Source organism: Acipenser ruthenus, chromosome 45, assembly GCF_902713425.1.
Source record: "Acipenser ruthenus chromosome 45, fAciRut3.2 maternal haplotype, whole genome shotgun sequence".
NCBI classification, from domain to species: Eukaryota; Metazoa; Chordata; class Actinopteri; order Acipenseriformes; family Acipenseridae; genus Acipenser; species Acipenser ruthenus.
Window position 1 is genome coordinate 9,243,355 of NC_081233.1, and position 14,283 is coordinate 9,257,637.

A 14,283-nucleotide genomic window follows, 5' to 3' on the forward strand; every position below is an offset into this window, starting at 1 on the left:
AAAAAAAGTAAGAAATAAATATTATAACTAGTTAAAGTAGATCGTTTTCAATTCCATTTCCCCTCTTTGTTTCTTTGGAAATCAATATTATGGGAAATCACGCACTACACATATTGACTGTAAAATGGTTTTATTGAAACTCATTCAAAATAAACAAGCAATTCGGCGACATCCACCCCTCGCATCACGACTGTAAATTAAAAATCAACCACATACGTAACATGAAACGATTGATATAGGGGCCCTGCAGCCACAGTATGCACACAGACAGACAGAGAGGCGGGCAGGCAGACAGAAAGACAGATTCCTTTATATACCCCCACAGTCTAAAGAAGCTGCTTTTCAGGTTTCATCCCAACTTGACAAGCCGTTCTCTAGAACATGCATAACTCTACCGTGTGACGTACAAGTACAGTATGCAAGTGCGACCGCCTCCCGATAATATTAACATCAATGATGATAGTAATGAAGCCACACGCAGTGTTAAGTATAGTTAAGCAGCCCCTATACGGCTTCAGTACAGGATATTGAACAAACATCTTGACTTCTGCATGCTTGCATACCAAACTGCAGGAATGTTCTGGTTACAATGATATGATAGCTGATCAAACCGGGCCCTCCTCCTCGCTAACTTTAATAAAAAGAACATGTTTATCTGGATTATTAATACAGTTTGATTGGTGCTGCTTTTGTTAACGACGTGGAAACATTCTGTAACATATACATTTCAAGCGTTCTTTAAAGTCCCGGAGTAGCGAATTCTTTACAGAGAGATGTGCCTTCCGGGGGTGTCCAGCTCAAGCAGGACATCCAGGCTCTCTTCAGAAAAGTCTGCCTCCGACAAGCTGAAAGACACAAAGCAGGTAGAAAGTTTGCAAAGTCAAGTCCTTGAATGCCAAGTTATTTATTGGCAAATCCTTGGGGAGACTGGGGACCTTTCTCAAGGAATATAAACACAGGGATACCAAGACCTCAGCTGTGTTTGTGTACAGTAAGTATTGGATGGCATCTCTCAATACAAGATCATGGTTCATACATTAGGTACAGACTACATCCTCTGGTTTTTTATGTGTGTCTCGGATCACAACAGAGAAAAGCCTTGAATCACCACCTTCTTCCTCCAAAAAAAATCTAAATAATGCACCCCCCGCCCACCCACCCCTTCAGATGAATTCTGCACGCTCTGAGTTCTGTAGGGTCCCAACACTGCATGAAGCATATAGAGCGTCGCAGACACTTACAGGATTTCTTTCAGGGTGCTGGCCGCTATCATCTGTCTGAATGCCGGGACCGAGGCGTCTGTGAATCCATTGTTGCTCAGATCCAGGACAGACAGGGTCCGGCTTGCAGTGAGAGCCGAGGAGAGATCCCCCACACAGGTATCTGTGAGACTGGTGAGGTCCAGGCTGGAAGGAGGTACAGGCGTTAGATTCCTTTCATTCCTAAAAACATGACTTATAATAAGTGATTATGACCCTGTCTCTTATGTAGCGTTCCGCATTTTCAGTTTTTATCTTAACACATTTTCCCCAGAAATTTTTCTGAGTTTATTTTACAAATGTTAAAATAGGGATATAATCAGTAAAAATGTTTTTTTTAAAGGAAACATTGGGAAAAATTGTTAAACAATTCTAAGTCTGTTTCTCCTCTCATGGCTTCTGTTTTTTGAGATACTATAGAGTTGTAATACGCCAGCAGTGACTATCCTCTGTCCTGTTCTGTCCTGTCCTGTCCTACGTGTCATTAGAAAGGTTTATTCACTTTAGGGTCTCCAGTTTGCAGTTGGGGTTCCTCAAAGCAGCGCACAGCACTTTCACCCCGGAGTCCCCCAGTTTGTTCACCGCCAGCTCCAGCTGTCTCAGTCGGCAGTGATCGGAACACAGAACCGAGGCAATATCCTGGCAGAGCTCCGAGGTGAGCTCGCAGTGAGATAGCCTGTGGGGAGACAGAGGACACAACAAACCTGAGATCTCGTTTACCGTGAAAATCTGCACTGCAAAGCATGGCCTTGGTGCAAAGGAGCAGGGAAAGAAAGTGTTCCTCCGTCTGTTGCAGTTACTCACCCCAGACTCTCCACCTTGCAGTCTGGCTGCTCCAGAGCAGTGCACAGCAGCCTCGCACCTGCGTTGCCCAGCTCATTGATCCCCAACTCCAGCCTTCTCAGGAGGGAGTGCTTTGCCTGCAGAGCCGAAGCTAAACCCTGACAGCATTCAGTGGTGAGGCAGCAATCAAACAGCCTGCGGAATCAAGAAATAGCCTCAACGTTAATTCAATGACAAAACGTATTTTGAACATAAGTCTGGGACTGTAATAGAAAGAAAAATGTGTCATTGAGTTTTTATATTACAGGGATGGACTCCTTGTGCATAGCAATTTTACCCATTCCTGGTTTTACTACGAGCTTGATTAGTCACAGTGTAATGGTAACATGCTCAGTTGTGTCTTATTAAACTTGTAGTAAAACCAGGGATGGAATAAACTGGTGAGCAGATTGTCTCTGTAGGGTCTGAATTATTTAAACCTGGAAAAAGGAGAGAGGCGCAGTTGGCACACACACTAACCTCTCATGCCTTTTCACCTCCCAGCTCCTGTTCCCCACCACCCAAGAGCCTGGTTTACTTACTCCAGATCCTGTAGTTTACAGTTGGGATCCATCATTGCAGCAGACAGCCACTTCAGCCCTGAATCCTCCAGTTCATTCGCTCTCAGGCAGAGCGTGTGGAGGCGGGTGTGGCTGCAGCGCAGGGCCGAGGCGAGGTCCTCACAGCCCCGAGCTGTCAGTTCACAGCTGCTCAGCCTGCGGAGATCATCTGGGTTATTTGAACCATTTTGATAAGACACAGACCTCAGTCAAGCACATAAATTAATTATTACAGCTAAAGATGCGACAATGATGGGAATATTCAAACAAACATTGCCTGGAGCTGGCAAGAATACCATGTTCGGATTCATTCTTACAAGAGAATTTATAAACAACTGTCAAAAAGACGTCAAGGAAACCAATGCATGAACGACATCCCCAAAAAAAATAACATTCCGCTGTAGCTGCCCTCCTTTCTTCAGTAGTTATCTATAATAATGTACACATGCTTCAGAATGAAAGGATTTTCGATGTTTCCATTTTGAAAGAATATGCCTCAACACAAATGATTATTTACTGCACGGAAACCACGAATATGAAGGACCCACCCCAGCTTCTCCAGCTTGCAGTTCGGATCCCTCAGCCCAGCAGACAGATGCTTCACTCCTGAATCCCCCAGTTGGTTGAAGCTCAGATCCAGCTCCATCAGGCTTGAGTGGTTTGTACTGAGGGCAGCGGCGAGATCCTCACAGCAAGCAGCCGTGAAGCAGCAACCCCTCAGCCTGCAGAGATCGGGAGGCAAGTTATGACCGGAAAGGGTTTCAAGTGAGCTTCCCAACATCTCCCAATGCAGATAATATATGTGGGGTGTTATTACAAGGAATATAACTCGTTAGCTGAAACATTCGTTTACTTGACATGTGTTTGATGTGATCACCCTATATCCTGATAAGACACAGCTGTAGAGCATTTTACAGTACTGGGGACCATTTGCATGACCAGACCCAATCTGTCAGTACATGTAAACGCTGTTTTGTGCACCTCATTGCAAAAATAAGAAAGTTTGCATCATTTTTACCTTACAGGGTTAAGCTGAGAACTGAGTTGTGGGTACTCACAGCAGGTTCTGTATTTTGCAGTTTGGGTCCTTCATCCCGGCACACAGCAGTTTGATTCCAGAATCCTCCAGGGGGTTGCTATTCAGATCCAGGGCTGTGAGACGAGACTGCTGCGAGGAGAGAGTGGAGGCCAGTCCCTCACAACTCCCTGGGGTCAGTCGACAGTTCCTCAGGCTGCAGAGATTAGGGGACAGAAAGCTGCAGTTGTAAAAAAAAAGCAAACCTTTGAATGTCTGAACAAACTCCGCTTGAAATGTATTCGTTGGCAAAAATTACCAGGTTTGTATTCGTTCCTGTAACATAATTTATAAAAAGATATCAGAGATTAGTCAGAGATTACATTTATTTTAAACTGCTCAATTAACAGATTAGCAGTCATTTTGGATTACTTTACCTAAATTACTATTAGGTAGTCCAAGACTAATACTAATCAGGGTCTGTGAAACCAGCTGTTAATCATTTTTACCTTATTTCCATCCCCGAGTGTGCCAGCTATAAAGACGCTACACTACATGTGAGATATGACCCAAGGAGTTTCCAGAACATAAAAATATGAGGTTGGCATCTTCAGTGGGTTATGATAACACATTAGGAGCATTTCGTGCAAGCTACCCTGAAGGAGATGCTTCATTAGAAAATGTAACTGTGAGCAGCACTTACTCAATTTTCTGACAGCTTCTGAAAGCCGGCACCAGTTTGTTGAAGCCTGTCTCTGTGAAAGAGGACCCCAGTAGACTGAACTCCGGGAGATCTTGGCAGCAGCTGGAAACACAGAGCAGCACGGCGCAATCGAGATCGCTGAAGGTCCCGTACGAAAGCCTCCGACATATCTCCTCCGCGAACTCCGCCGTTATCAAACTCTTGTTCTGAGTTTCGTAGAGGAACCGAAGGGCGGTTAGAAGCTCCTTTTTCCTGTTGTCCCGCAGAGCCTGCTGGGCCATGTCTTTCAACCATTCCTGGACCGTCTCCGCCCTGCCCCTCCCAAACTTTCCCAGCGTCGCATCCACAGGTTTCCATACAGCGGGCTCGGAAATTCCTGCCAGGAAGAGCGTGAGGTTCTGGAAATGGACGTCGCTTTGGCTGTCCGTCTTCTTGAGGAACTCTTTGAGGTCCGTTGAGGTGTCGAGTAGCAGGTAACAGGCAGCCAAAAACTGCTGCAAGGGGGGGACAGCAAAGGCATAGCTCCTGCGCCCCTGCAGGCTCTCTCTCTGGAAAATCCCAGGGAGGAACCTCTCAGGAGACGTGAGGCCGAACGAGCGCAGGTCCTCGTCGTAAAACACAGAGAGCCCTTCGGACACCCCGTGGAAAGCCAGCTTTCCCACTTTCAGCAGGACGCCTCGCTTCTCTCTGGCTTTGCCTGGGGCCGGGAGCATGTTGCCCCAAATGAAGTTCACGAACATCTCACTCACGGTTTCCAGATCTCGCTCCTGCGCAGCTGAGCGGGACTTGAGCACGGCGACGAAGATGGAACAGAAAGAAGGGCTGAAGCACAGGGAGTACAGGCCGTCTTTCTGCTCCACGTAATGGAAAGCTTCGTCGGCGACCCGACCGCCATTGAATAACTTCCCAAAGAAACTCTTCCTCTGCTCCGGGGCGAATCCGTAAATCTCGGCATAGAGATCGACTTTGCCAGCTTCCAGTAGTTCGGACAGGGATGACGAGGTCGTCCGGCTTGTGATGAGCACTGAGCAGCCATTCAGTAAAGCCCGGGCCAGGAGGCTGGCGACAAGCCTGGGAACAGGAGCTGCTTCCTCCACGCTGGAACAGAGCTGCTCCCTCGGGAAATCCAGGCTGTGCTTGTACTGGTCCAAGCCGTCGAAAACGAACAGGAGGGATTCCGATCTCTGCAGGATTTCTCCCAAGTCCTTCCCCTTGAGGTGTTTGTGCTGCCAGGCGATGAGACTGACAAGAGATACCGCCTCCTTCTGGAGGGTGTTTAGCTCCCGGAATTTAAACAGGAACACGAACGCAAACTTCTCAAGCCTCTTGCCGTTGACCCAGTCGAACGCCAGCTTCTGCACCTCGGTGGTTTTTCCGATCCCTTCCACTCCGCCCAGCGCTATGATGTTGGGGGCTTTATCGGTCCCCCTGTCCCTCTCGAATAGTTGTCCAGTGCTGATCAGCCCAGTCCCCAGTTCCGCGAGACGTCTCCCAGTCTCCAGGAACTCGGTCCTGTCTGGGGCCAGCTGAACAGCGATCACCGGCTCCACGTACTGGTTCCTCAAAACTGCTTGTTCAGGGCTGCTGGGAAGAGACTGGTCACCCGCAGACACAGGACTCTGAGGAAACAGGGCCGCTTTGTGTGCTTTCTGCAGATCTGTGAACGAAATGAAAGACCATAATGACATTATATGACAAGGCTTGCTTGAAACTCACACTAGCCCTGCTGCTGCACCCAGTCCTGGGTTTCAGACCTCCTCTTGTTCAGGTATAGGTAGGTGTCAGGAGTTTGAACAATCAGGCCCCTGCTAAATCCGAACTGATCCCGCTGACCACAGCATGAAGAAGTCTCACCTGAGTCTGTGTAAGTTTACCAATAGGAGCTGTGCATGCAGCTATACTGTAAGTGAGGAACAATATTTTTGACATCAAACTCCTGGCTCCTGATCATTTACTCGAAGGTAGCTGTAAAACCCAGGACTAAGGGGCAGGGCTGGCGTGTGTTTCAAGCATGACATCTGTTAACTTTATGTATTTTCTAATCACTCTACAAACGGCAGGAGTCACTGCTGTTTTTAAAAGGCCTCCAGCACAGTCACACCGCCTTTCCATTCTGTGAGGAATATTATTTCTCTAAGTCTCATCTGTTTCTGATGTGTTAACCAGTAACACAGTGGATCTTACCGCATGGAGCAGCGGCCTTTTCCCGTCTGATGCGTTTCGCTGGTTTCTGGGTGCCAGTGGACATTGTTGCTCAGTAGAGGCTCTCTGTGAAAATAAAACACACAGGGACATTAGAATATATATATATATATATATATATATATATATATATATATATATATATATATATATATATATATATATATATATAGTTTGATCCATTCCTAGTTTTACTGTGAATTTATTCGCACACCTGAGCTTGTTACCTATACACTGGGGCTAATCAAGCACGTATTAAAACCTGGAATGGGTGAAACTGCTATGCAATAGGAGTCTTATTTAATAAATAACACATATTAATAAGGAAAACATAGATGACAGACATATGGGGATTAAACATCTGATTTGCTTGTAACTAATTTTGCAGCTTTGTAGCCCTGCACCACAATAGGAAATGCAATTACAGGTGCACTGCATTTAACCCCAGGTTGATCAGACTCTTTTCATACAGTAGCCTGCACTGAACAGCAGTGGTATAAGAGAATGATTAACGAGTGGTTACGGCTTCCTCCAATCAAGTGCAAGTATTGTGTTTTAAAACTGCAGCTTGCCTTGCAGGGGGCGGTACAGTTGCAGTGTCATCATGGCATTGCATTAAGCAACATTTCTTTGGAATTTCCTGTCCGTTTACTGTTACATGATTGCACAGTTTCCTGGCAATGTGAATCAGTTTCAGATACCGCAAGCAAAAGCAATCGTTGTGACAGATGTGTCAGGCGTGGCTTTAGAAAGTGTTCCAACAGGAAAAGTGCAGCAAACTACGGTAAATAGCAAAGTGTAATACAGCACAGTGAATGCATGGTAACGCATAGGCAAGCACTGTAAAGCACAGAGATATGGTAAAGTATGTGTGTGTGTATATATATATATATATATATATATATATATATATATATATATATATATATATATATATATATATATAAAAATAAATAAACAAGGTAAATGCACGGTATAACCATGGGAAAAGCTACAGGAACACGGTGTCGATGTACGGTGGTAAACTTGTATAAGTTGTTGTAAGATATTTAATGTGCTCTGACCGTTCCTGTCCAGTCAGGTCTGTTCAGCACAATGACCCTTAAAACAGGGAGATGCAGCTTTTTAACACGCACAGTAAATTACAGATTTGTTTTTTTATATATGCATGAAAACCTATAAAACCGTCAACACCCCTCACACTTTCTTTTCGAGGAAAACCAGATCCAGCAGTGAGATACGAAACCAAACTACCATTATTGATACGGGTGTTTTAATATGGGTGGAATGTCATTTAGCTAGCAAACAAAAAGTCGTGCAAAATGTTACAAATCTTAAAACAGTGGAACACATAGCGAGTAAATAAATCCAGTCTGGTAAAGACAGACAGCCTGCATTACTGTAATGAGCCTTCATTCTCGGTGTTTATTACAACACAGTGTGCTGCACTACATCGGAACTAAGATTTGTTACGCGAGAAACAAAATAATAATAATAATAAAACTTGTTATTCACAGACTTGTGTAGTGTTGATTTGACTTTAATCTTGACGAAGATGAAGCCACGCTCTCCCGGTTTCGGTTGCCGGCTTGGCTTGGTCTCGGGAGGATACCGTACCTCAGTAAATGTTCGTTTTAAAGGAGAATCGATTTAGGTGTGGCGCTGCTGGAGCAGAAGTGTTCTCGAGTTCGTGCCAGGTTCACTCCTCCCGTCCAGGAACAACACGATATATCCCGGCATTTCACTGTGACGTTTCCAAACGCCCTTCCCAAAATAGTCTATTGCCATTTCAGGTTGTTTTTTTAATTGTGGCATGAGCTATTAGACACACAACGCATACCTTTTTGTAAGGTTCACAGTGACTCGTTATAAAACCTGGACTGACTCCAACTGCTACGCAACTGTGTTGTTTAAGCACAGCAAAGAGTATCAACACATCAATAAATAACAATAAATAAACTACAGTGACACGCCTTGCACATCAATAAATAAACTACAGGGCCGCAGCGCCTCACACGCAGGGTGCATTTTGCAGTCGAATTGTTTATGGCAGTTGATTTCGCTGCAGGGACAGTAGCTGCACAAAACAAATTCCTGCTATAATACCATTGGTGACGGCCTATAAAATACAAACACTGCATTCAGACACAAGGCTCTCTCCAGAAACAGTGAAGCCAGTGATAATTGGGATTTTAAAAGTAGACCGGAGCCTTTCTTGCTGTCGGGTCGTGTTTCCACACGGGGCGGATTGGTGAACAAGATGGCTGTGGCCACGGGCAACGTGACTGAAGAAGGAAAAACAGAGATCGATTCCGGCGACCCTGGAGCCGCTCTGTTTGGGAATTTTATCAATTATTACAGCTTCAATCCCCCGGAGAATCGACTCAGCCTCATCCCGGCTTCTCTGCTGCAGGAGCTGGGCTACAGCAGCGCCGCAGACCGCGCACCCTTCCTGCTGCTCGATGTTGGGTGCAATTCGGGAGTAAGTTGCAGGTTTCATGCACCTACTTTTGTTTAACATTTTATTAAACTTTTCTTAGTTGTTACAAAACACTGTCAGTTGAATAAGCGAACAAACACATCACTGTGAATACATCTTGTGTAGCCTGGCTTGAAACGCCCACGAGACTTGCTGCACCCCGGTGTTAAAGAACAGCCGTCATTTTAAATGATCAGGCGTTTGCATCGCGGTTTGATCCACTCCTGGTTTTGCTATGACTTTAATACAGGGTTAGAAACTAACACTAGTGTAGTAGCTGTTGAAGCTTGCGAGTCCTGATGTAAATGTTCTAGTCCTGATGCGAAGTGCTTAAGTTGGAATCATAAACAGCAGTTTGGTGTCCCTAAAAATAGGCAACATTTTATTTTCCTAAAAAATAATCGCCGTTTTAAATTTTAGGTTTTATTTAGGCTATTTATTGTTTAACAAAGGCGCATTAGTAAACGCTCCTACAGCTCGCTCAAACCAGGGGAATGCAGATATTTCAAAAAAAAGCTGTGAGACTTTTTATATAAATTGCTTTCAATATGTTAAGGATCAGCTTCCGGTTTGTCAGAGACGCCAGTGGATGTTTATCTTTTTAAACGCTGCAATAGCAGTTCTGCTTGTGAAGCATCGGCACTATATTTGACCGAACAGGTGATTAATTTGCACTGTGCGGGACCTTGTTATCCCCACTGGTGCTTGAGCCCCGGAGCGCTCACGGAATCTCTGCCTGTGCATCTATTATCAATGTTGTAGAGCCTGGTTTTCAGACAAACTGATTCTCGCTCACTAGTATACAAGACAAGTAATTTCGTAAAAACAGCGTGCTGCCGATAATGTAAACAAAACCAAACTAGAGACAGCGAGCCCCAAACTTTAAACGTGTTGCTGTTGTTTGTAGGAACTCGACTGTATTATGAATACATTGCCTTAAGCAACATGTTACGATAATATACATTATGGTAATTGTTTATTTATTAGTTTTAAAATGTTTAGTAAAACGTAACCCTAACCCTTTGCTAATGACATCTAAAGTCTTTATGGTGGGAGATCGCAACCTGGTATAAATATATTAACATTTTTGTAAAATGAATTTACACTTACTTCAAAGATGTGTTTCAGTAAATTCAAACGCTCACCAAACTTGGCATCTCGCGCAGAGTGAGAACACAAACGTAAACCGTCATGAAGTGAGGTTGGTATTGCAGGAGCGATGACGGGAGGGTTAAGTTCCTTTCCGAGTGACTCTTTTGTAAGCATTATGCATGCTTATTCACCGCTGCTACACCCTGTTAGAAAATTGACTTCCCTGCATTTTTTTTACGCAAGACTGTGAACGTGAGAGAGCATGTGTACATTCGTTTTAAGTACTCGCCCAGAGGACTACTGCGACTCAGACATCAGCTAGTCCTGGTTAGATTTAATTCGCCTCGGGAGAGCGGGAGTTTCTAACCCTGGTTTAATAAGACATACTTAAGCTTGTTACCTTTACACTGTGGCTATTCAGGATAGTAGAAAAACCTGGAATGGGTTAAACTGCTGTGCAACAGGAGTCTTCTTTCCATCCCTGGACTGAGAACACTGCTTCTTGCCTGTGATGTTTGTCTCTCAATATTTGCTTGCTTTTAGGATTTGAGCATTGCTCTGTACAGGCATCTGCTGGGTCTGGATGAAGACTCTTGTGAGCCCGGGGGAGGAGGAGCACTGGAGGGAAGGAAGCAGCTTCACCTGCTGGGCTGTGACCTGGACGAGACCCTGATCCAGAGAGCACAGGAGGGGAACCCCTTCCCTGAGACCGTCACCTTCCTCCCCCTGGACATCACGGACCGCGGGGCCCGCGAGGAGGTCCTGGGGTCCTACCTGGCTCGATACGGCCGCCCCTCCTTCGACCTGTGCGCCTGCCTGGCCGTGACCATGTGGGTCCACCTGAACCACGGGGACCAGGGGCTGCTGGAGCTGCTCTCCTCCCTGGCCGCTCTCTGCCACCACCTGCTGCTGGAGGCCCAGCCCTGGAGGTGCTACCGCGCGGCTGCACGCCGCCTGCGCAGGGCGGGCAGGACGGACTTCGAGCACTTCAAGCAGCTGCGGGTCCGGGGGGTCCCGGGGATCAGGGGCCACCTGGAGTCCCGCTGCGGGATGGAGCTGGTGCACAGCTTCGGACACACGGCCTGGGACAGGAGCCTGCTGCTGTTCCAGAGACGCTCCCCCGAGCAAGAGCGCTCGTCTAAGAAAGTAAAGAAATGAAACCCGTCAGCCTGAGCTTGTTCCCTGTACGCTGGGGCTGACCCGTCCCGTAGTGAAACCTGCAGTGGTGGGACTGCTGTCCATCCCTCACCCGGACTTCATATTGTAGAACTGAATCTGTGATTTCAAATACATTCTGTACAATACAGAACATTCTGAAGGGGAAAATCAAAGAAGTCAAGCAGTCTCAGAGAGGCTTTCGGGGTTCAGACCCAGGCTAGACCACATGGGCACATCAGCAGAGGTGTAGGCAGTGGGCTTATTCTTCAAAAAGGGGTGCGGCTCTCAATATTTTGCACACGAAACCCTGTGATGTGGAGGGGATTATTGAAATGATGTGTCAATGGAATGTGCATTTTATTTCAGTTTTTACTGCATTTTACTTTTTGTTCCTGACACAGGATTTTATTTTGAAAGTTTGCAACTTCAGTTTTCGAGCAGTTGACATGCTGTACAGTAAGGAAGGATCTTGGACTTTTTTTCAGATTTAGGTGCCGTTACAGTTTTGAACCACAAGGTGGCGGCGATGTTCCCTCAAATACTGTAAATTTAAAACTTTCTGTTTGAACACATTAGTTGAACTTAAGCGATAAATACAGAATTCTGTGTGTGTGTGTGTATAATGCAATAAACAGAATTCACTATCCTCAGTAAATACAGAATTCTGTGTATGTATAATGTAATAAAGAGAATTCACTATCCTCAGTAAATACAGAATTCTGTGTGTGTGTGTGTATAATGCAATAAAGAAAATTCACTATCCTCAGTAAATACAGAATTCTGTGTGTGTGTGTATAATGTAATAAAGAGAATTCACTATCCTCAGTAAATACAGAATTCTGTGTGTGTGTGTGTATAATGTAATAAAGAGAATTCACTATCCTCAGTTTATTTGTTTTCATTTTACAGAAGTGACCATTTTATATTACTGAAATGACATTTTTCTTTCTAAACGTTTAATTTGTTTTTATATACATGTAATAAACCCTAGAATCTATGTAATTGTTATTTGTGTTCGGGCACTTAGCTTCTTTATAAATGTAAACTTAATTTGTAGAAAATAAAAACATCCCCCCCCCCCCGTTACAAAGAGCTGGCCTTCAAAGAAGCGCGTTCTCCTTCCTCCCTGCTTCTTGTAGCGCCGAGGCTGCATCTAATCTTATCTCAGAGTGTTTCTTATCTGGGAGTTTGGGTGTAAATAGTGTAGAGGAAGCCTGCCCGGCCAGCGGGACTTTATGAAAACACGCTGATATAAAAAACCCAACTCGTACTCGGACAGAGATCGTTTGCAATGAGAAACACAGCGCTTCTTTGCATTGCGTTTGAGTGAGTGCCTGCTTGGAAGTCACGTCGGCCTGCTGGGAGTGGCAATGACATTCCACGCTTTCACCACCAGAGGGCGCTGCGCTTTTACTCTTATCAGACTTTAATTTGTAATGAATTCAACCCGCGTATTTCAGGCTGTAGCGTGGAAACGTATCGTATGAAGAGCAGCGTGTTGGTAATGTGAAACCAGTTTGCTGGAGGGGACCCGTTTTAATGGTTGTGTTGTACGGTATTTAATTAACTTCCTGTGTTACAGGTAATACGACCCCCTCTTGACCCGACCTAGTTTCCTGTGCACAGCAGGGTCAGTTACAAAGGAAGTGAATGGATGTTGTAGCAGGAAACACTGGGGAAAGTACTGAAAACAGGAAGGTCAGAATATCCGGGACAAGGGTGTGTGTGCTGTCATGCTCTCCATGTAGATTTTAAACTCTTAGTTACCTTTAAAGGGAATGAAACATCATAGTTAAGTTCATGTGGTTTAACTTATTGATAGCACTTTTTCAGTTATCAAACCATGGTTATTATTATTATTATTATTATTATTATTATTTATTTTATTTTTTTTAATTAACCCTTTCAGTCCTGGCTGGAACTTAGGGCCACATGTTAACATATGCTGTCGGAAATCACGTTGGAGCCTCATGGGACTGCTAAAGACAGAACTGTTTGTGGATAATATCATGACTATTTGATTGTTATCCCAGCCCTCGTATCTGGACAGCTGTGAAATCTGTGTTCCGAACCCATTGTGCTGTCACCCCCAGTAACCCTGTTGAAGGTTCTGCAGTACAATCTGTGTTCTGAACCCATTGTGCTGTCACTCCCAGTAACCCTGTTGAAGGTTCTGCAGTACAATCTGTGTTCCGAACCCATTGTGCTGTCACTCCCAGTAACCCTGTTGAAGGTTCTGCAGTACAATCTGTGTTCTGAACCCATTGTGCTGTCACTCCCAGTAACCCTGTTGAAGGTTCTGCAGTACAATCTGTGTTCTGAACCCATTGTGCTGTCACCCCCAGTAACCCTGTTGAAGGTTCCGTTGGCATTTCTTTTAGACTCATGAGAAAGTTTCCAGTATGTACAGGCAGTGTGTGGGCTGAAAGGGAGTCATCTTTCTTTCCCACAGAGCATGTGACAACGCACCTCCCTTGATTTGTGGTTATTGCTGCATAAACTGACAACCACTCCTACTGCCTACACTCACTTCTACTAGGGTGGGACAGGAACCCATGTATGGCAACCCTCTGGCAATCTAATTAAGTTACTGTATTTATAATGCAGTAATACATATCCTGCTCCCCCTGTGCTCTACCCTGATCCCCTGTGCTGAACCCTGCACCCCTGTGCTGTACCATGCTCCCCTCTGCTGTACCCTGCTCCCCTGTGCTGAACCCTGCACCTCTGTGTCGTACCCTGCACCCCTGTGCAGTATCCTGTTCCTCTGTGCCGAACCCTGCACCCCTGTGCCGTACCCTGCACCTCTGTGCTGAATCCTGCACCTCTGTGCTGAACCCTGCTCCCTTGCCGAGTCTTGCATGCAAACACTACAGTTTTAACCAGATACATTAAGATTTGGGGAGGGTCATACACTGTACACTGAAGCCTGCAAGCTCTAGATTACAGTAGCGTTCGTGTAAAATGAAGCTGGTTTAGAACTATAATGTTCG

At 45.2% G+C, this 14,283-nt stretch overlaps 2 protein-coding genes across 6 annotated transcripts; one reads left to right on the top strand and one right to left on the bottom strand.

The window, feature by feature from the left end:
* Positions 1 to 113: 113 nt before the first annotated feature.
* Positions 114 to 10,311, bottom strand: LOC117401104 (NACHT, LRR and PYD domains-containing protein 12-like). Of its 5 annotated transcripts, none has more exons than XM_059013074.1 (10): positions 10,186 to 10,311; positions 6,544 to 6,627; positions 4,360 to 6,016; positions 3,700 to 3,873; positions 3,190 to 3,363; positions 2,624 to 2,797; positions 2,064 to 2,237; positions 1,762 to 1,935; positions 1,242 to 1,406; positions 114 to 845 (listed from the first exon to the last, which is right to left on the bottom strand). In XM_059013074.1, the coding sequence occupies exons 2-10, from the start codon at positions 6,605 to 6,607 to the stop codon at positions 764 to 766; spliced, it is 2,838 nt and encodes a 945-aa protein (XP_058869057.1). In that variant the 5' UTR covers positions 6,608 to 6,627; positions 10,186 to 10,311; the 3' UTR covers positions 114 to 763. The 5 variants fall into 5 exon arrangements, with proteins under 5 accessions (XP_058869057.1, XP_034769930.2, XP_058869058.1 ...); XM_034914039.2 differs by having other exon boundaries at positions 10,151 to 10,311; XM_059013075.1 differs by lacking the exon at positions 10,186 to 10,311 and adding an exon at positions 8,402 to 8,467.
* Positions 8,701 to 12,176, top strand: LOC117401106 (pre-miRNA 5'-monophosphate methyltransferase). The gene is made up of 2 exons (XM_059013145.1): positions 8,701 to 9,043; positions 10,676 to 12,176. Exons 1-2 carry the CDS (start codon positions 8,822 to 8,824, stop codon positions 11,288 to 11,290), a joined length of 837 nt encoding a protein of 278 aa, XP_058869128.1. The 5' UTR covers positions 8,701 to 8,821; the 3' UTR covers positions 11,291 to 12,176.
* Positions 12,177 to 14,283: the final 2,107 nt, after the last annotated feature.

Bases quoted from the DNA above. Each gene is read 5' to 3' on its own strand.
- LOC117401106 (XM_059013145.1), top strand. From the start codon at position 8,822: ATGGCTGTGGCCACGGGCAACGTGACTGAAGAAGGAAAAACAGAGATC. The intron at 9,044-10,675 runs GTAAGTTGCAGG...GCTTGCTTTTAG, and splicing joins ATGTTGGGTGCAATTCGGGA to GATTTGAGCATTGCTCTGTA.
- LOC117401104 (XM_059013074.1), bottom strand. From the start codon at position 6,607: ATGTCCACTGGCACCCAGAAACCAGCGAAACGCATCAGACGGGAAAAG. The intron at 3,874-4,359 runs GTAAGTGCTGCT...TAATCTCTGCAG, and splicing joins AGAAGCTGTCAGAAAATTGA to CCTGAGGAACTGTCGACTGA. The intron at 2,238-2,623 runs GTAAGTAAACCA...TTGATTCCGCAG, and splicing joins TGTAAACTACAGGATCTGGA to GCTGTTTGATTGCTGCCTCA.